The 20,745-nt window shown below is 45.1% G+C and overlaps 1 protein-coding gene and 1 long non-coding RNA gene across 3 annotated transcripts; both read right to left on the bottom strand.

Annotated features, from left to right (window-relative positions):
- Positions 1–2,631: 2,631 nt before the first annotated feature.
- LOC117847989 (uncharacterized) lies at positions 2,632–7,320 on the bottom strand. The gene is made up of 4 exons (XR_011897790.1): positions 6,973–7,320; positions 5,308–5,427; positions 2,991–4,310; positions 2,632–2,812 (listed from the first exon to the last, which is right to left on the bottom strand). It is a non-coding gene; the product is annotated as an uncharacterized lncRNA (long non-coding RNA).
- Positions 7,321–16,731: 9,411 nt separating this feature from the next.
- On the bottom strand, positions 16,732–19,914 carry LOC117850965 (histone deacetylase 8). Of its 2 annotated transcripts, XR_004639412.2 has the most exons (4): positions 19,530–19,914; positions 18,814–19,394; positions 18,505–18,729; positions 17,100–17,238 (listed from the first exon to the last, which is right to left on the bottom strand). XR_004639412.2 is itself a non-coding variant. In XM_034732854.2 (3 exons), exons 1-3 carry the CDS (start codon positions 19,816–19,818, stop codon positions 16,936–16,938), a joined length of 1,173 nt encoding a protein of 390 aa, XP_034588745.1. In that variant the 5' UTR covers positions 19,819–19,910; the 3' UTR covers positions 16,732–16,935. The 2 variants fall into 2 exon arrangements, 1 of the variants encoding a protein (XP_034588745.1); XM_034732854.2 differs by lacking the exon at positions 18,505–18,729 and having other exon boundaries at positions 16,732–17,238; positions 19,530–19,910.
- Positions 19,915–20,745: the final 831 nt, after the last annotated feature.

Below are 20,745 nucleotides of genomic sequence, written 5' to 3'. Positions count from 1 at the left end.
CCCGTATTTTACCATTGCATTTGGTAGATCGGAGGATATTTAGGTGACCTAGGGTTAGGTTGATGATTTCAATTTTGGATGAAATGCAATGTTGTTATGTGTTAGATGATGCGTAGTTCAAACACAATAGAGTCTCTGCCCGCGATATTGACGTGTAGAACTTGTTGAATACTTTGATTTAGGTATATATTCATCCAATTGTGTAGTGTACATGATATGTATATTTTTTTTGCAATATGTCCAATATGTGGAATGTGTCCAATAGATATGTCCAATATGTGCAATATGTAGTGTACATGACATGGTGAAATGTTTGTATTTTGTAGATGGATCGTTTAGTTCGTTTTTTTGATGGTGGTATTGTGAAACAAAATAGAGAGTTAGAGAATATGAATGAGTCAGTTGAATTCTTCGAAGGTCCTTCAAGTTTTACTGATTTAGTTGACCGTGCAATGAGTAAGTATGGATGTAGAGTGGATGAGATGATATTGAGAGGTCGTTTTGATTGTGGGAAAGCTAGAGCTCATTATGTTCTCATGAACTTGGCATCCGATTCAAATTGGAAGCACTATTCATGAAGCAAATGTTGCACGCTTGGAGGTTGTAGTTGAAATTGTTCGTATGCCTGGCCCAAATGTTGTCTTGAGGGACGAAGTGGCAGTAGTGAATCGTAATGGTAGCCAGGAGTTAGAAATTTTGCAACACGTGTTAGGTGAAACAAAATCTGCTTTTGACTTGGCCATTGCCAATGATGATTTTCCCAATGACACTTTTGAGAGGGATGAAGCAAATATAGATGATGGTGATGTATCTATGGGTTCCGAAGATAGTGAATTCGAGGAAGATAGGGTAGTAGGTGCCGAGGCAGAGGAGGAGTCACCATCTCAGAGTGGTGGGCATGAAAATGAGGACGAGGAGTTAGAATATGAAGAGGATGGACCGCAGTTCGACACCGCAACCGTGCATGATGTACAAAACATTGGTCGTATGGACGAATGTTTTTCTTATACCAGAACGAGTTGCGGTTGTTGAAAGAACGTAATGCCAAACTGCCATTCGTTCCCAATGATAAGGACATAAGTATGGTCCACAAAGCCATATGTGAATCTAGTATGGTGAATTCCGAAGGGATACCCTTTGGTGAGAGTCTAGTGATTAAGAAGGGAATGAAGTTCAAAAGTCTTGAGAAGGTGAAGTTTTTCTTGGCTGACTACGCAGTGAGGTTACATAACCTTTCAGTGTAGTTCACTCCGACAAGAACTTAAGGTACAATGTGATGTGCAAGCAAGGATGCCATTGGCGTGTATGGTCTCAACTAATATCAAGCACTCGACAATGGAGGATTTCAAATGTTGTGCAACCGCATACTTGTCGTTCTTCATAGCCGAAGTGAGTGCACATCTAGTGCACAGCAAAGTACCTTGGGCGGCATATCCTAGGCATTATCCGTAAAGATAGGGAGACATCGGTGCCCTCCCTCGTGGAGTCCATCTTCACCTTTAGTGGATATCGTGTCAAGTATTCAAAGGCCTGGTGGGCGAAGCAACACGCCGTTGCCCTGCTTTGGGGGGACTGAAAGGAGTCGTATGGCATGGTTCCTAGGGTACTCACAGCTATGGCGTACTACAATCCCGGGGTTAAATGGTTCATTGACTCATGTGGCATGATGCATCCTGACAATGGAGTTTTGAAGCACATGCTTCAAAGGGTATTTTGGTGCTTCCCTCAATGTAGTGAGGCATTTCAACATTGTCGTCCTATGATACTTGTGGACGGTACATTCTTGATCGGAAAGTATAAGGGTACACTACTGATGGCAGTTGGTGTAGATCCACAACAGCAGCTTGTGCCTCTTGCTTTTGCCTTGGCCGAGAGTGAGAACAATGAGAGTTGGTCATGGTTTATGAAACTAGTTTGGCGACATGTACTTGGACCTTCACACCAAGTATGTATGATTTCGGATAGGCACCATGGGCTCCTAAATTGTGCGAACGACCACATGGATGGTTGTCCACCGCTTGTGCATAGGTGGTGCATGAGACACTTTGCCACCAACATGTCGCATCGGCAGAAGAACGATCGCGTGATTGAAAAATTAAAGACTTTATGTAAGGTACATACGGAGATAGAATTTAGTGAGAAGTTAGAAAATCTAGTGAAGGACTTGAATGATGATGCAAAAGAATGGTTGAAGGGGGAAATGGAGGATAAGGACAAATGGGCAAGGGAATAGGTCTTAACTATGAAAGCCCCTTGTACATGTCACCGTTGTACTCTAGGGAGTACACCATCAGAATATGGGAATCTAACTTTCAACCTTACCTTGATCCATCAAAATGGACGCCATATGAAGGGGTAGGGTATGTGCCCAACCCCAATTTGATGAGAAATAAAGTAGGAAGGAGGCAAAATAAGCGTTTGAGAGGTGACATGGACATGTCGCAAGGGAGGCTTTCTGCAGATTATGGCACTGGTGATTTTGATGGGGACAAGTCGGAAAATCATTGCTCGAAGTGCCACAAGATCATTAAGAATTGCACATGCTGCAATAGAAAATCTAACGCCACGAAATCTAGGGTGAACACTAATAGGCTGCATTCTTCCAACATGAGGGTAGGCGCGTTGCTCATATTTTGCATGGTTATCATTATAGCATTTATTGATAGTAAATTTTCATTTTTACTGTACTTATCATACAATGAACCTTTTTACTAATGAATGTTGTTTGTTGTTTTTTATGATGGCGGCCCCAGCGTACCCGCTTCTTGAGGTCACGTACGACTTGCAGCACCGCGTCTACCACCTCGCCGACCTGCACGAGTTACTGCATCAGTTCTGGCGTTATGACGAAAGATAATAGATTCTTGTCGATTAAACAATATTTGGACATGACAACTGATGCTCAATTAATTTTATTCAAATGACCATTACTTGTGAAAGGAGCCTCAGAATAGTGTGAACGAGATATCTGACTAGAAAATACACTATACCTATCAAAATTTAAGTTCAGGATTAACCAATAGTTGGTTGATAAATAAGTTGTCCCCAGAGGCTCCTGTTGTGTTTCCTTAAATATCTGTAAGAAAAGTAGAAAACAAATTGGCAATGTAAGCATGCACATTACTAGTCCGTACCATTTCATTATGCCCCAATGTGAAAATTTATGCTGATGAATATGTACCTTAGGATGAGAATTGCAACATTTTGGTATAAACTATTCTCATCAATGCTTGCTAATTTGTCACAATAGTGCTTAACATGCATTTTGACTTGCAAGTTGAAAATATGACTAGCCGTTCTAAAAATCTTATAACTGGATGCTAAGTCTGTCCCTTAATATTACTATGTCTAATTCTCAGCTGACATTAAGTTTGAACCTGAAAACGGTGATGGAAAACACCATTCTAGTTTCTTGTGTACAATCAGCACAATTTCCTACTGAAAATGCCATTTATATCAGATATGTGTTACTTAACACTTTAGCAGCCCTTTAGTTCTAGAGTTGATGAGCTTCTGTAGTTTTGGTTTCTAGTTTTCATCTCAAATGCATTCACTTTTCATTTTTTTTTGAAACCACCTTTTGCATCTATGTCTATTTGCTTGTTGGTAAGTAATAATCTTATATCCAATTATTTGGTTGTTTTGCAGGATTTGAAGCCACTACAGGTGATAGTGCACTCACCATTTAGGTGGGATGAGCGCTACGCGCACTACCTGCAGAGAGCAGGATTCCTAGACATTGTGGTTCAGGTTGTTGCAGGTGTCCCTCCAATGGATGGACCGTTGTTGACCGCTATGGTTGACAGGTGGTGTCCGGAGATTCACACCTTCCACCTCCCATTTGGAGAGATGACCATCACGATGCAGGACATCACCATGATACTCGGTCTTCCACTGGAGGGGCATCCAGTGACGGGAATCATACTGTGGCGGAACCGCCCAACTTAAGCTGGTTTAAGTGCACCTAATCGCTGTCGGAACAGCAATTATCCGAAACGCACCTAAAACAGCCTAAGTCCGGTAGTCCGTCGAGTGTCCCTAGGACTCCTCGAAGGATCCACGACGTGTCTCATAGCCATACATCAGGATAATATCCGCGATGGGATAACATCAACAAATATTACATTTTTAAAGACATAACAAAGGTACGATATATTACAACCATAGTTTGAAACAACTTAATCATGCAGGTCAGCGTGGTTCTTAAGAATTTAAAAATAAACATTTAAGTTTTATTCTAGAGTATCATGAGACTCATAAGATACCCTACGTCTTCGGGGCTTCCTCTTCGGTGGGTCCCTGCTGGCTTTCTGAAAACAACAACAAGGGATCCCCTGAGTACGAAGTACTCAGCAAGTCTTACCCGACTAACCAATATAATATTTTTCTTTGGAATGCATGTCAGCCTTTGGGTGTGCTTGGTTGACACAATTTTGCCGAAAAAGCTTACTATAAGTGAGGCCTTAGTTTTATCTTTTATTTGAGTTAAGTCATTACCTAACCATTCTAGATGATAACAGAAGTAAAAGCAATCACAGCGGTTAAATCATACAGTACTTGTCAACAGGAGATTTTATATTGCATGAGTTTATACTACGATGCTCAACAGCGATCAAGTGCATTCATAACCGAGAATTGCGACGATCCGGATCTAATTACATCCTGCAGGAGAGTACCCTGATCACCAGCATTATACGACTGTTCCGGTCGTATCTCACAACCTCTCGATTAGCAAAGTTAATGATTAGGAATACAACTACCCGGACCCAGGGATGCACCCCCACATGGGACCCCACGTCTGGCCTGATCTCCATGTGAGTTCCAGGCTACACCCCTGCCAATCTCCAGCACGTCAAATGCGGGTACGAAGCATTCCTGATCATAGAATTTACTAATCTACTGGGCTTTACTGGTCCCATACCCAGTAAGTGATCAGAGGTTATCACTTGATCAATGGTTAAGACACGGATCGGTCCTTAACCAGATTAATCTAGCAGACAGAACTACATCTCTAGCTTCTGTCTGGTTCCATGTTCCAAACTATCTTTCATAAGCAACATGTATGACTTAAGTGTTTGCCTTAAGGTTGGTAAACCAAGCAGGTAAGCAAGTAAGCAATTCTAGACTTGGGTAGTTTCTAAGGTTTGAACAAGTGGCAAAGATGTCCTTAAATCAAGGCAGGATCATACACAAGAATAGGTTTCATCCAACTCCTAGACTTAGTGCATACAATAAACAAATAACCTATAACTAGTCACATGAAATGACGACTCTAAAATAGATAGGTATAAATGCACCGGGGCTTGCCTGGGATCAACAAGGTTAGTTCTTCGGAAAACTTGTTCATTAAAAGAGGCACTCCACATTTCGCGAATGCTGTCCACCTCCGGTTGAATTCCATGAATTCCACTTCAGGAGTTGTGACGTCTACGATTCAGTATATGCAAGAGTTAGAGATGCAAAACTTTTAAATACAAGATTATACAACTTTCCTTCATGATAAAGTTGCAAGCCAACAAGGACTATACAATTTATCATGATAAAGTTGCAAGCCAACACACAAAAACCCTAAAGATTAGCCCACCATTTTTATTTCCTTTACTAAACCTACCTTAGACCTCTTCTTTTATTTTTAAAAGCATTATAATAATTTTCTAATCTCAAAAACCTAATTCCTATGAATTAATAATAATTTGTGGATAATAAAGCATTTTCAAGTTTTATACATTTAATAAAGTTTAAGCATTTATTTAAATACCTTACATAAAAAGGCATTAAATAAATACCTAAATTTTTATTATTTTTCCTAGGGTTTAAGAATTTTAATGCATAAAGGAAAATAAAGCAATCCTAATAAAATTGGTTTCACTAACTTTGGGCACTTCTAGAATTTCATGTGAATTAAATGGTGAAAACAGCCTTTAATCTATTTATCTAATAAAGGAAAACCTAAGGTTTACTTAAAACCCCCGGCCCAAACTTTCTCACCCAACTTGCTTCTACCCACCATCACTTCCACCTAGGGCCCATCCGGTCTCCTATTTTCTCCCTTTCTTCTTCTCTGACAAGTGGGGCCCACAACCGGCACCCTTCCTCGGGCCAAAAGGTGGCCCGTCAATCTTTAACCCGTGGCGCGTGGCTTTTTTTTTTTTTGCGGCAGCCTTCTCTTTGGGCCGGCTCCCCCTTCTCCTCTCTTTCTCAATCCCGGCCGGCCCACTTTTTCTTTCTTCCCTAACTTCACCTGGGCCGCACAGCTTGTTCCTTCCCAACGCTCAACGGCCCACCGGTTCTCTCTTTCACCCGCCGGCCCACCTCTTCTTTTTCTTTTTCTTTCTTCGACAATCGGCCTGCTCACTCTGGCCCACTGCCTTTCTTTCCTCCGCCGGCCCACCTTCCTCTTTTACTCGCGCGACCAGCTGGGCCATCGCCTCCCCTTGGCCCACGACGAGCGGTCGGCCCTCATCTTTTTCTCTCCCCCTCCACCTGGGCCTCTCCTTCCGTGACGCGGCATTCCCGGCCCAAGCACAACGACCGGCCTATTTCCTTTTCTTCTTCTATGCCGCGCGGGCTTAGCTGGGCCGGCATCTCTCTCTCGGCCCAAAACGGCGGCTGGCCTTTCTTCTTCTCCTTCTTCTCCTCACAACCCCCTGGCGCATATCTCCTTCCTCCTTGCGCCAAAACAGGGGCGCACGCCGCAGGGGGCGGGAGCTCGCCGGCGGCGCCTCCCCGGCGGCGCGGCCGGGCTGGGGGCATCTCCAAGCCGAGACTCCCCCACATGTGGCGGCGGCCCTCCCGGAGGTGGCCTGTGCCGTGCTCCCCACGAGCGGCGGCACCATGGCCGGCGGCCGGCCGGCGCAAGGCTCGGTGGCGGCACAAAAAGGGGCTCCGGCGAAACCTACGGCATCTATACGACCTAGGTACTCTATGAGGACCGACGATTGAAAGGGAAAGGACCGGCACGAAGAAACTCACCGGCGGATGGTGGTGGCGGCGGGCGGACCGGTAGGGCGGCGATTCGGAGCTCGACGGCGAAAAACTGGGCAACGGTCGGCTTTAGGGCGTCATGGTGAGGTTACAGGGGTTGTTGGTGGGCGGTGGCGCAAAGGAATTGACGGCGAGGATGATGGCCGGCGCTGGCGCTAGCTCGCTCGAGCTCTGTGTTCGTCACGGTGAAATCCAACGGGATAAACGGATAGGCACAGAAGCTTGACTTACCCAAATTGTTACCGCTGCATGCCATCCACCTCAACTACTTGCATGCCATCCACCTCAACTACTTGCATGCCTACGTGACTACTTGCTGGCCGATCGTGCGTGAGAGCCGGCGGCGGCACGGCACTGCCGCGCTGCTCTGTTTCTTATTTCTTCCTTTCAAACAATCTGTTCATCCCTCCCTTGCTCAAGATATTCCATCTCAACTCGTAGAACTCCCTTAAGCAAACTTGTAGAGTAATCCAAGCACTCCATTTAATAGATTGGCCTTTACCCGAGATGAGTACTCTAACGTCGAGATTTTGGAGCTCCAAGTCTCTGTCAGCTTGTACCGTGACTGAATTTTAGCGATTCAGTTCGACAGGCTTCACTTGTGGTCGTTTACCCTTCTTTAGCACCAATTTCAGTAGCCCAATTGTATTCCATATAGGCCAACCACTCCCTATTTGTGTTCTAAAACTAATAATGATTCCATTTTGCACCAGAAACCATATAACCTTTGCACTGGATTTTCCTGAAATTTGCTCCAAACATTATTGTTTAACACGGTTTTCAGACTTAGGATTTATGCAGCTTCGAGAGTTGGCCGAAATAGCTAGAGTGCTGACTTTGAGCTTTGATTTAAATTTGATTCTTTCGCTATCTCTGAGCAACAACACCTTATTAAACATGTCCAAGGATCATACTTCACCGCTGTCTAGTTGTCTTTGCTCACTTACTTGAAAAATTGGGCAAAATTCGGTTTCAAAAATAGATACTCATCATATTTTCCAGACTTAGAGTTATTTCAGCCAGGACCTCGAAATCAGCTCAATTGCTGACTTTTGGCTCCAATTTGAATTCAAACCTTCTACTTTCTCTGGACAACAACTATTCATTTACCTTATCCATAGTCCATATTACACTAATGTCCAAAAACATATGCTCACTTCTAAGGAAATTTCTCCAGAAATTGGTCCTAAAGTCAGGTACTCAATACCATTTTCAGACTTAACCAAAAATTCAGCAAAGCTGCCGATTGTGACAAAGTGCCAACTTTAGGCCTCCATTTGAAATGGTTTCCTCTGCTATTTCTGATCAACAACACCCAAACTTTGGAGTCCAAAGCTCATACTTTAACATGGTATAGTTGTCCTGATTTACTTATTTGAGAAATTTATCAGAATTTAATTTCCAAAATGTACTCTGAAGCTGTTTTTCTGATTTCCTGTTTTCGTACGGTGAATAGTAAACGTAGTCTTTCATTTCCTTCTCTGATTTCTTTTGAGTGTTTAGGATCAAATATTATTCCAAATTGTTGACCCTTAAGTTCAGATCATCTTTACACTGCTATTCTATATTTTCGCCGAATTTTTCTTAATTCCAAATTCAAAATTCAAATTTCGGCCAAATTTGACCCGAATTTGATTTTCGGTCAATTACTTTCTCTTTTCTTCTCGAATTGCTTTCAATTCTTCAAAGTCACTTTGATGACTAAAAATGGCGGGTGTTACACATACAGAACGAGAATTGGCATGACATGGTAGCAAAGCACATTGGGATTAGGCCGCCAGAGCCAGAGGATAGAGACAACTCCAAGAAGACCTCCGGTGTGAGCTCCGCATGGTTGAGGGAGCACTTAAACGTTTGCCCTCATGGAGCAAATGATGAGGTTGTGCAGAGATACGCTCGTGTTTGGCTATGGCACTTTGTCAGCACGTTCCTCCTTCCTGATGCAGCCGGGAACACGGTGTCTTGGATGGTTCTCCCAATATTGGGTCAGGATTGGGACAACATCCGTTTGTACAGTTAGGGCTTAGTGGTCCTCGCATGGCTGTACAGGCAGGTGTGTGAGGCCCTCAGATGCACTGCGAGGGATCCAAATGTTGGAGGGTGTACACAAACACTGCAAATCTGGATTTGGGAGCGAATGCCCATGGGTCGACCTTCCCGTCTTCGCGTCGATGTAAGTCACAACAGTGACTTCCCTTTTTCTCTTTGCAGTTCTCAAAACTTCCGTACCATGCAAACAATTGGATTTTTTTCAAATTCTAGCAATGGCATCGAAACGATGCTCATCCCATATTCTATCATGTGTGGAAGCATGTGCAGCCCATTCATGGCAATCCGGATAGGCGCTATAGGGCCTACACAAATGAGTTGGACGTTGTCACGCAGCACCAGGTAATTTGGTCACCACAGTCTTTTTAAGCTCTATTCCATATAATGACCTATGAAATAACTGTTGTGTACCAATTTTTGAAGGTTGAATGGCAACCGTACAACCATCAGCAGTTGAGCCAAATCGTATTTTCACCAATGTGCTATAGAGACAGAGAGTTGTGGAGGTGCACGACTCCAATGATCTTGTACTATGTCATAGAGTTCCACATGCCACATAGGGTGATGCAGCAGTTTGGTAGGATGCAACCGTGCCCTCCTTTGGAATTATCGACTTCATAGCAACTGCACAGGTATGCATGAATCATTACCCACTTCGCTTCTTTGATACACACATTTAACATGTTATACTAATAACTTGACTAATTTGTGATGCAGGATCGACCGCAGGAAGAGGTACAAGGAGAATGATTGGAGGTTGAAGCATGCTCAGTACCTCATCCAGTGGGAGAACAGGCAAAGATGCGATCCTGAAAATGGGCCTTACTGGCGAGCAGGACCAAATAATGAGTACATACGATGGTACTGTGCTTCCACAAGAACTAAAGTGAAGCCATCTTGGAGTAATGTGCCCATTGAGGATGCACCGTCCGACTCGTCCGATGATATAGCTGACGTGTACGACACGGTGACACGGTATGGGACACAGCCTGAGCATGCACCTCTCTATGACTACATGGTAAGATTTCAGTTTGTCCGAATCCATTCCGAAGGAATGTAATCACAGTATCGTAACATTGATAAATCATGGAATCAAAACTATGCGTACAGGGACAGCAGCTTGCAAGGCTTACAAACGAGGCGGGCGTGGTCATGGAGTGTGCAGTCGGATCCGGTGATGGTGTGCTTCGTCAGTTCACAGTTCACAGAGGTACAAGCACAACCAAGTTTGCACTGATGCCCGTACTACCTTTGTATCCCTCTCAATATCATAATGGTGAATGTATGCTGCTTACGTGTTGCAGAGGGTTTAAAAAAGCTGCAGGCGATGGCTATGAGGATGAACTGCATGTCGACCACAAATGTGCACCACGGGAGCAATGGCCAGGGCACTTCTTCAGGATCATGGTGGACTCCATTGGCGACTCCCCCAAGGAATGCATCACCATCCACTGCTGCAGGTACTAGCAGGAGGTCTCGAGGCAAGGCACCTGCGTCCCATTAGGCAAGCGAGGACTCTGAAGGTAACCAGTCCAAGGATGACGACCCTACATATGGTGAGGAACTGGAGATGTCCGGCATGTTGGATGCTCCACTTGTGACTCAGATGCAGGAAGAGTCCAGCCAGGTAGATTCACCAGTTTCCCCAAATTCTATTCTGGATTGTTTAGTTCAATTCCCAAAGAGTCATACACCTTCATGCCTCCTGCTCAATTTTTTCGTAGGAACCTGCAGCTTGTACTCGAATGCCCTGCCGGCGTCGTTCTCGGGACCACACCAACATTGGCAGCGCCAATGTGCTGCCCATGCATCCAAGGAGGGAGCGTCGCTCGAGAGATCCTTTTAGCCCCCCGGTTCAGCGGCGGCCACGACAATAAAATTTGCATGTCTCAAGTGTGTTGCACTAGGTGTACAATACTGCAAGACTATGGTGCAATTCGTGCTATCTGTGTGTATAAGACTGTTGGAACTGTCACGTGTGTAAAAGACTAAGCTGGATTTTAGTTTGATTTCTGTCCGTATGATGGTTTATGTTTGCTTGGTGACATACTTGTGCTTCGTGATCTTTTTCGTGAACATATTTCTCATTTATAGCTCAATATATCACTAAATGTTGGTACTGGTCAGCTCAGGCAACCTAGGGGAGAGAGGGAACAATTTGATGAAGCAAATAATTACATCATCTACAGCCGCGTCAGAAAAAACACAACAAAAAATTGATTTTAGTTTCATCAGCCAAAGAGGAATTCTTGCTGTGGTATCAGCCATTTCCCCTACTTTCCTTCACATTTTCTCAAATGGTCATGCTAGAGACAAAATTTTTAGAAATCGCATTTTTAGTTAGGAGCTTCTATGGATTTTATTCTTTTTATTTGGATCCAAAATAGAAACACGAGGATCCGTGTTCATGCACCACCTGTGTCCATGTTCCCCAGGGCACCCCTCTCTTTCAAGAGGATTTGGCGGGCCCTGCCGCGCTAGCCAGAGTGGCGCGACGGCCAGCCCCATCCTCTACAAATGTACTGAAAGTTGAATGCACTTGGCGTGGCAGCATACTCCTGCCATGCCAGCTGGAGTGGCGTGGCAACCCCCCCAATCCGCTAGAAACATACTGGAAGTTGTATGCACTTGGCACGGCAGTTCACTCCTGCCGCGCCAGCCAGCCAGAGTGGCGCGGCGTCCCCCCATCCACTAAAAACTTACTGAAAGTTGTATGCACTTGGTGCGGCAGCTCACTCCTGCCGCGCCAGCCAGCCGGAGTGGCACGGCGTCCCCCCCCCCCCCACATTCCGCTAAAAACCTACTGAAAGTTGTATGCACTTGGCGCGGCAGCTCACTCCTGCTGCGCCAGCCAGCCGGAGTGGCGCGGCATCCCCTCTCCCCCCTTGCCCCCCCCCCCATCCGCTAAAAACCTACTAAAAGTTGTATGCACTTGGCGCGGCAGCTCACTCTTGCCGCGTCAGCCAGGTTGGCGTGGCAAATGGCCCTCTCAACAGTACCTCCTCTCAAGCTATTAGGCAAAGGGTTTATAGGAGACTAACCTAACAAAGAAATACAAGGGTTTATAGGAGACTAATCTAAGAGTGAACAAAGAAATACCTCACTTCAATTTACACAAATCAGTTGCTTATGTCTAAATTATAAATTTTCAAAGTTGGTCGTTGATTAAGGAAGAAAATAAGGACTGCCTTGGTGGTTACTCTATTTTTGCCTTCCGTATGAGATCACAAGTGCTAAATCAGAGACACTTGTTGCCTTGCAGGTTTCCAATAATATCACGAAACTATCCAAGTAGCTGCAACAAAGTATGGTATTAGCAATAGTAAGTAATTTTGTACCCTATCCATGAACAAAGTAAGTAATCGTTAATGACTTGTGGTATTGAACGAAATAGCCCTTGTAATAGTATATGCAAATAACATACTATCAAAATGCAAACGTTGACTACGACCACGCACACACACTCAATGCAAATAACATATTACATGTTTGGTCATATTACATGTTTGGTCAACAAATAATCATAATTCTCACAATAAACATAGTTCTCTCACAAATGAATATAGTTTTCACAATAAACATAGTTGTCTCACAAATGAACATAGTTTTGACAACTAAAGAGAAACATGATCCAACTCAATCAACACGTTCATCTACTCGGAGTCACCTTCACATAATAACTCATCATCATCATCATCTCCCGCAATAACAACTCCCTTATCTTTTTTATCCACATTAACCTTATCGAGTGGTAAATCAGCAACAAGTGCCTTCATCACCTCCATTTGTGCCTCTTCCGCTTTTTCTTGTAACTCTTCTATTTCAATCCTTCTCTTCCTTGCCCTAACCTGCTGCAAATATTCTTCCCATGAACCCATAGGGTATTTCGCATTCGGATCAACCACAAAACCTTTATGATCTCTCTCCTCCCTCAACCTTTGTTTCTCCAACTCCCTCTCCTCCTGCAACTTTCTCCTATTTTCTCTCTTCTCATTTTCAGTTAGAGGTCGTGGATACTTGGTTCTATTCTGCCTCCAATATTTAATAATACTTTCCTTCGCATAAAGTCTTTCAGGCTTCACTCCAGTCTCCCGAACCATGTCTTGGTATATTTTCCTCCAAAGCAAGTCGTCGTCAGGTATAGGCACATCATACTCTTTCCTAATATTTTATATCAATTCTTGTATTTGTCTTGACTTTCATGGTTCCGATATACTACCCAACTTTAACAATAAATCACAACGACTAGAAAAGTTTTCCCAATCACATGTCCTTCCATCCTGCAACAAGATTTTCATATTCTTACAAATTTGAAACAAGATCCAACCTCAGAAACACAAAAGAGATGAGTAGTTACTCACCCAGTACTCGCCATGTGCATTGCCATAGAACAAACCATATCCAAGCTCAGAAGGCACCACACCTTTTCTTGCCAATATACCACACTTGCATCTACGACTAGGAGAGGACACACATGGTCATGGTGCCTTTCCACTCTCGAACTCCCGCAATTCCTCCTTCGTTGGCCACATCACCTTTGGCCCGTAGATATACTCATTGAAATCACATAACGGCCACCCATCCTGCATAAAACCGGTGACAAGATTAAAAATGACCATAAATCAATAAAACTATCATTGCTTGCTACACGTCATACTAACATTCTTATAATAAACTTACATGAGTCTTTAGCGAGCATCGAAGAATGGAGTGAACTTAGGTGGAACCCCTAAGTTAGGACGCATAAGCTTAGCAGCAACTTCACACTTGCACATGGGAGGATCCCTCACACACCTACAAGCAGCCTCCTGCTTCTCCTCCTCGGTCATTCTAGGTGGGTTTGGTGGAGGAGGAATCCAACGCCTAAACTGATGGTATGGTTTAAGCTCTGTGCTATGGTATGGGAATAGGCGGATCCTAGGATCATATTTGTCAGGTCCATCTATACACTGAAAAAAAAATCACAAGGCGCGGAAGGCATTGGATCAAAAGTCCACTTGCACACATAGAAGGCTCTTCCAGCTGTCTTTGGATGCCTTGATTGTTTCACCTAAGCTTGCACGCCACATCTACAAAGAGGTACCGAAAGGGCAGGAGGTACGGGAGCACCAGCATTGGACTCACCCACGTGACGCACGTACCACCTACGCCGCTTGTATTCACAACCGGACGATGTCATCTCACCTGCACATCAAGTGCCCATAAATTAATACACAAATAAACTTTAAACACGTAATCCATCTACTTTACCACTATATACATCAATTCGACAAAATACAAACACACCATCTACAAAATACAAACACTTGACCATATCAACTATAGCAACTCTATTAAGAAATAAAAATATTGAACAAATTAATTGGACATATTGCAAAAAGAACATACCCATGTCATGTACACTACACAATTGCGTACCAACTTTCACAATCCCACCATCAAACATACAAATTAAACAATCCATCTACAAAATACAAACACTTCACCATATAAACTATAGCAACTATATTACAAACTAAACATATTGGACATATTAAAAAAAAACTACACATCTCATGTACATTACACAATTGGATGAATATATACCTAAATCGAAGCATTCAACAAGTTCTACACGTCAATATCGCGGGCAGAGACTCTATTGCGTATGAACTACGCATCATCTAACTCATAACAACATTGCATTTCATCAAAATTTCAAATCAACAACTTAACCCTAGCTCACCTAAACATCATCCGATCTACCAAATGGAACGCTAAACCAAGGGAAAAAGTTGGGGGATACCTTCCACACAAATCGTTGACCAATTCTCACTCTTTTCCCTCACCAAAATCGTCAGATTTTGGGTCGATTTTGGGGTGGAGGCGGCTGGCGGCGTGTGCAAGGGTTGAGCTCGGGGTTACTGGAGGAAGAAGAAAGGAGGGAGGGAGAGAGGAGTGAGCCGGCGCGAGGTCGGTAGGGGGTGCTTCCATGCCAGGCGGGATGGCACGACAACCGCCCACCCACGTCAGCGCCTAGTTGGCCCGCGTGCCGCGCCGCGCCAGTACATGTGGCGTGGTAGAGGTTTCCTGCCACGCCAAGCGGCCTGGTGCGGGCAAAAGGGTCACCCGGCCCAAATAATCTTCCGGACAGGTTATTTTTAAAATTTTAGTTAAAAATAGGTTAAAAATAAAAAAAATTGAAAGCCAGCCCCTTGGTCTCTGGCAGGAAGGCCGTTTTGTCTTGGCAACGAGCACAGCCAGATCAGAAGCTGTGAACTTCCACGAATCAAGAGATCAGGACACGGAGGGCGCCGTTCTTGGCGGCCGCGCAGATTGGGCACGCGTAGGCGGCGGCCTCACACGCCTGGCATAGGCAAAGGTGCCTGCATGGGAGCAGCAGAACGCACGCCTCGCCGCCGTCGCAGGACCTGCACGACCACGCACAGCCTCGGACCTGGACGCGGCGCGGAGGGTGCCTCGTAGCAGCACGACTGGGTGTCCTCAGCCTCACCCTCGCCGCTGGCGGTCACCACGGCACTGCAGGGCAACTGGACGAGTTGGTCGAGGGTGGCGCGAATGCTAGTGGCAATGGCCTCGTGGCTCCTGGCGACGCCCATCCACGCCAGGCACTCCGCGACCATCGCCTTCTCCTCGAGCTCTGCGTTGCGCCGGAGCGCGCGCTCCAGCTCTGCCTCCCGAGGGAGAACGACGAGGTGGGGACGGTGCGGAGGGTGTGGCTAGGGAGGAGGGGGACGGCGCGGATGGCGTGGCCGGGGAGAAGGAGGGTGTTGCCTCTGCTAGGGCCACGCTGGAGCTCGGGTCGCAGCGCCACCGCTTGGCCCGTGCGCACTAGGGATCACCGTGGGGGTGCACCACATCGACAACGACGGTCGGGGTGCTACGCGGCTACAGGTTCCGATCCTACACTCGGATCCGGCTCGCGCCGGTCCTGCGCTCAGATCCGACCGCGCCGCGTGAAGATTAGCCCGGGACTGCTCAGATCCTGCCGACGCGCCCATTGTAGCGCGCGTGGCCCGCCTGGACGGCCCGCGCCTCCTTGGAAGGTGACGCCCGCGCAGGGGAGGCATCGTCGGAGGGGAGGGGGTGTGGGGAGGCGGCGCCAGAGGGGACGGGCAGTGTGCGGGGAGAGGTGGCACGGGAACCGGTGGGCGTGAATGAATGAGGGGTATTTTGGTCTTTTGTTGCTTAAACTCAACCAGCTAAAGATCTTTAGCTACAACTAAACTTGCTATAGTTTGCTAGTTTAGCTAGGTCCTGTTTTTGGCTAAATTTAGCCCGTTAAACTTTTTTAAGGATCTTTAGCTATAGCTAAACTTTAGCAAGTTTAGCTAATTTAGCTCTGTTTGGATCAAAAGTGGTTAAATAGCTAGCTAAGATCAAGGAGGTGCGTTCCTTTTTCTTGCCGGTCGTTTCCAGAAAGGATCCGATTCTTTGAACCAAACGTTGAGTTTTTCCTTCTAACACATATATGCTTCATGCCTTGGAATTGACTGGCCTTGGCATGCGGCAATTTGGACCATCAGCTGAGCCAGATTGGAAGCACATTCCGATTCTGGTAGCGAGCAGGAGGGATACTTTTACTCGGACTAGCCAATCAAGATTTGGGCAGTGGTACCATGGCCCACTGTCAGTCTCAACCAAGAGCTTTCAGGGAAAGGATCGGCTGCTTATCGACAGGCTAACGAGATCCTGGTATTCTGAAACTGAACAAACAATGCTGTATTTGACATGGCAAACCATGGTGCAAGAACATTGATCTGTCTTGTGCAACAGTGCAAGGGGATCGGGGTTCATAAAAGGCCTATAAATGTACAATGCAATGTGCAATATTGTTCTAGTTCCAATAGAAGACCATGGATGCAGAGAGTAAACGATTTGAACTTGAGGGAAACGTGATTGCTAGATGTCCTTCAGGAAAGGGACCGATTCTTTCCAGGTATTCTTGATCATGTCAACAACTTTCATAGTGTATCTCTCATCCTCTGGATAGTAAGCTATCGGGTCATCCAGTAGTGGGGCATCCAGATCCAAAACACCTTCCAGTGTTGCATGCAGACAGTATGCTGAGTAACTAATGTGGTAACCCCCTTCCTGGACAATCAATATTTGCCCATTGCTATGTCGATCAGCCATGCTCCGCATTATTTGCCCAATTTTCCTATAGCCTTCCATGGTCAAGCATTGCCTTCCATTGGGATCAAACTGTGCACAAAAAAGTGAAATTAAATCAGTAGTACTTAAGAGTGTCACACAGTTTAAAAGGAAAACAGCATCATTATGCCATGTAAAAAAAACCCTTCATATCTAAGAATACGACAATATGTGCAATTTTCACCTTCACCACCAATGCATTGAAGAGTATTCTGATAAACAAAAGCAAGGGGGGAAATGTAAAATTAGGTCTCATCCAACCGAACCAGCAACATCTGACTTCAGAAACTCATCACATAACTAGAAAAAAATTAAAAGCAAACTGTTTCAGATTCCGCTAGAATCTAAATCTATCAAAACTGAGCTGGGTTTATGTAGGAACCTCTATTTAAACCTAGAGTTTGACTTGGTTCAGATGAACCATACAAAACTAACATAGAGAATTTTACCACATAAATACACAATTTCTATTTTATCTGTGAAATTAACCCTACAAGAATATATATAACGAATTGGGATACACCTATCATCTTAGGGCCTGTGTAATTAAATTAACCCGATAATAATCTTTTATACAACAAATTGGAAAATGTGTCTCATCTTCTGGCCTGTGGCTGTCATAAGTCATAATGATGCACATGTGCGCTTGTTTGTCATCTCTGCGAAGGCCATCACGAAACCATGGTTGAATGCCCCCAGAGCAATTCGAGGAGTTTTTGCTAATGTCAAGAGTCAAGACAGAGGAGATGACTAAAAGAGGGGTAGGCGGGCAGCAGTGGAGTTCATAGGATCAACAGCCAGAAGCAGACACCTAGCACAGCAATTCTGGTTGGCAGACTGCTCAGGTCTCTTCCTGTGATCCCACAACTGTGCACTCACTCGCGGTATCAGCCACAAGTGGAAGTGTGAAGTAGATGCTGAAGATGCATACAGATGTGTTTACAGACAAGAATTCCCATATTTTGCAACAAACAATGGGAATGATGAAAAACTCCAGATTTCAAACATGGTTCTGCTGATCCAGGTGTTTAGAGCCAATCAAAGCACTACCCACTACAGGCGATAGTCTCAGGAGAGCAATCAAAGCTAGCACAACCCACAAAGTAGTTTCTGTCTTTTATAGTTAGTCTCAGGAAAGGCAGAAAAGAGAATAAGAGCATCTGAACAACTTCGACAAAAGTTGCTACACAGTGAATGTAGCAGCAATATTCTCTATAATGTAAACAGCACCTAGCAAAATTTACTTCCGCCAATTTAATATAGACTGGTTTTTTATGAAATTAAAATTTCCCTGATGATATAAGGGTAGCAACTAACCGCTCAAAATCACCAAAAGCACATGTAGGGGGAAGGTAATGCCCAGATATATTTCGTGTATGTGCATTCAGCATCACACCAGTAAGCACAAGTTAGCATGAAGATAGCTGTTCCACTTTATCATATACCTCTTCCCATTATTTGTCAACCAAGTGACCAACCATATCCACTAGTTGCTAATGGAAACTTTACTTAGCAAAATTGACTGCTGTAATAATGGATAGGCTGCACATGTACATGGAACTGTAAAAAGATTAATGGATGTAACATGCAATGTAGTAAGTAAAACACAATATGAACTAAACTTACCGCACTAGAATCTTGACCGACTACAAAAACCAGAAGTTGAGGCTGAAACTTATCAATTGCCGGAACAACCAACTCATTCATAGCATATTCATACCCAGCATCTCCACTTCCATTAGGCAAAGGTATATTGAGATTGTACCCAAGCCCCTTGCCTTCACCAATCTCATCGACAGAGCCACTCTGCGGATGCGATGGACCCCATGACCCATGCCTCATGTGAAGAGAAATCGTAAGCACATTGTCCATGCGATAGAAGCCCTCTGCTGTACCATTCCCATAGTGAACATCAATATCGACTACTGCAACCTTTGAGCGCCCGCTATCCAGAGCCAAGTGCACAGCAAGCCCAGCATTGTTCAGAAAGCAGTAGCCATCAGCACGGTTGGGCTGCGCGTGATGGCCAGGGGGGCGGACCAACGCGTAGGCCAGGTTCCCGTGCCCGTCTAGTATATGCTTCACCGCGGAGAGCGTGGTTCCGGCCGCCAGAAGCGCAGCGCCCCAGGAACCGGGGTTCAAAAACGTGCCCTCGCAGAACTTCTTGGCTCCGGTGGCGTTCGCCTGCACGAGCTCCTCTATGTATTCTGCCAACCACAACAAGATTTTAGAGAATATACCGTTGATGGTTAATGATTTGTTCGATCAAGATTCAAGAATGCGATGGGAAAGGCAGTAATAATTGGTTACAAGAAGGTTCGTGAGGGGATTTGGGGATTGACCTGAGGAGTGGAAGGAGAGGAGCTCGGAGGCGTGGGCGGGGCGGCCGGAGTGCCAGGAGAGAAAGGGCGCGATGGGCCCGCGGCGGAGGATGGAGACCATGTTGCGGACGCGGTCGGCGTTCTCCGGGTGCTGGTCGAGCACGTCCAGGAAACCCGGGTCGCGACCTGAGTCGAAGACGCCGCGGCCGGCGTCGTGGGCCAGCATGCCCTCGTGCCAGAACACCGCCAGCTTATCCCCCGGACCCTGCGGTGACCCCTCCGCCGCCGGCGGGGAGGAGTCGGAGGCCATCGGCAGCTCGGCGCGGGCGGATTTTTCCGGTGGCGGCGGTTCCCTCTGTTCAACGCCTCAGTCTGACTGACTGCGTTCAGCAGAGTCGCCTGTTTTTTTTTTTTTTGAGAGGGCCTGGTTTTTTGATAGTGATAGAGAGAAGACGCAATTGGTCCTTACAGCCCATGGGCCCAAAGTTTGAGTAAGAGAGCTTCGTGTGGTATTTCCATGTGGGCCTTTGGTAGAGTATTTCTCTTGTGCATCTTTCTTTATTTTTCTAATTTTTTGCCCAATGAAAATGTACAGTACCCGATAGGCTGAGTTGGACCTGCAGGCTGCAGCAAGCCAGCAAGTACTACTAAACACAAGTTAATGTAATCTATTGGCATATGAGGCAGTGGCTAAGGCCATCAGTGTCATATCTTCGTTTCAAAAAAAAAAAATCAGTGTCATATCTGGCTGCTGCTCATGCAATGCAGCATGCAGTACTCGGTGGCAGTAAGAAAATGTCTTCAGTCGGTAGACAGGTAAACTGTTTTCAGATCAAGGGTGGACAAGTACACTTTAATGCATAACGTGTCGGCAGATGGATTTACCTGCTAGATGTCAGTATCTCACTGTACGCAAATACTGTAAATTGCGACGATGTGCGCCTGTGTTTTTTTTCTTCGAGACAGGGGGGGTCTGGACTTTGAAGTTTGTTCATCAGCTGAAAAGTTTTTTTTTAACTCATTCAATGCCGAATCTATTATTATAGACTTAATTCATCAACCCATGTTTCCGCATGGTCTAATACTTTTAAAATTATAGTTATTTAAAATTAGATTCTCTAACTAATGATTAAAATTATTTATCTGCGATTCTTTTATTTATTTAATATTCTTACAATACTTCAGTTTTGATTGGTTTTAATTGGTAATAACTCTGTACACCTTTTCATCTAAATTC

Source organism: Setaria viridis, chromosome 3, assembly GCF_005286985.2.
Source record: "Setaria viridis chromosome 3, Setaria_viridis_v4.0, whole genome shotgun sequence".
Taxonomy (NCBI): domain Eukaryota; kingdom Viridiplantae; phylum Streptophyta; class Magnoliopsida; order Poales; family Poaceae; genus Setaria; species Setaria viridis.
Note: the sequence above shows the minus strand (reverse complement) of the source record. Positions and strands in the feature narration are given on the sequence as shown.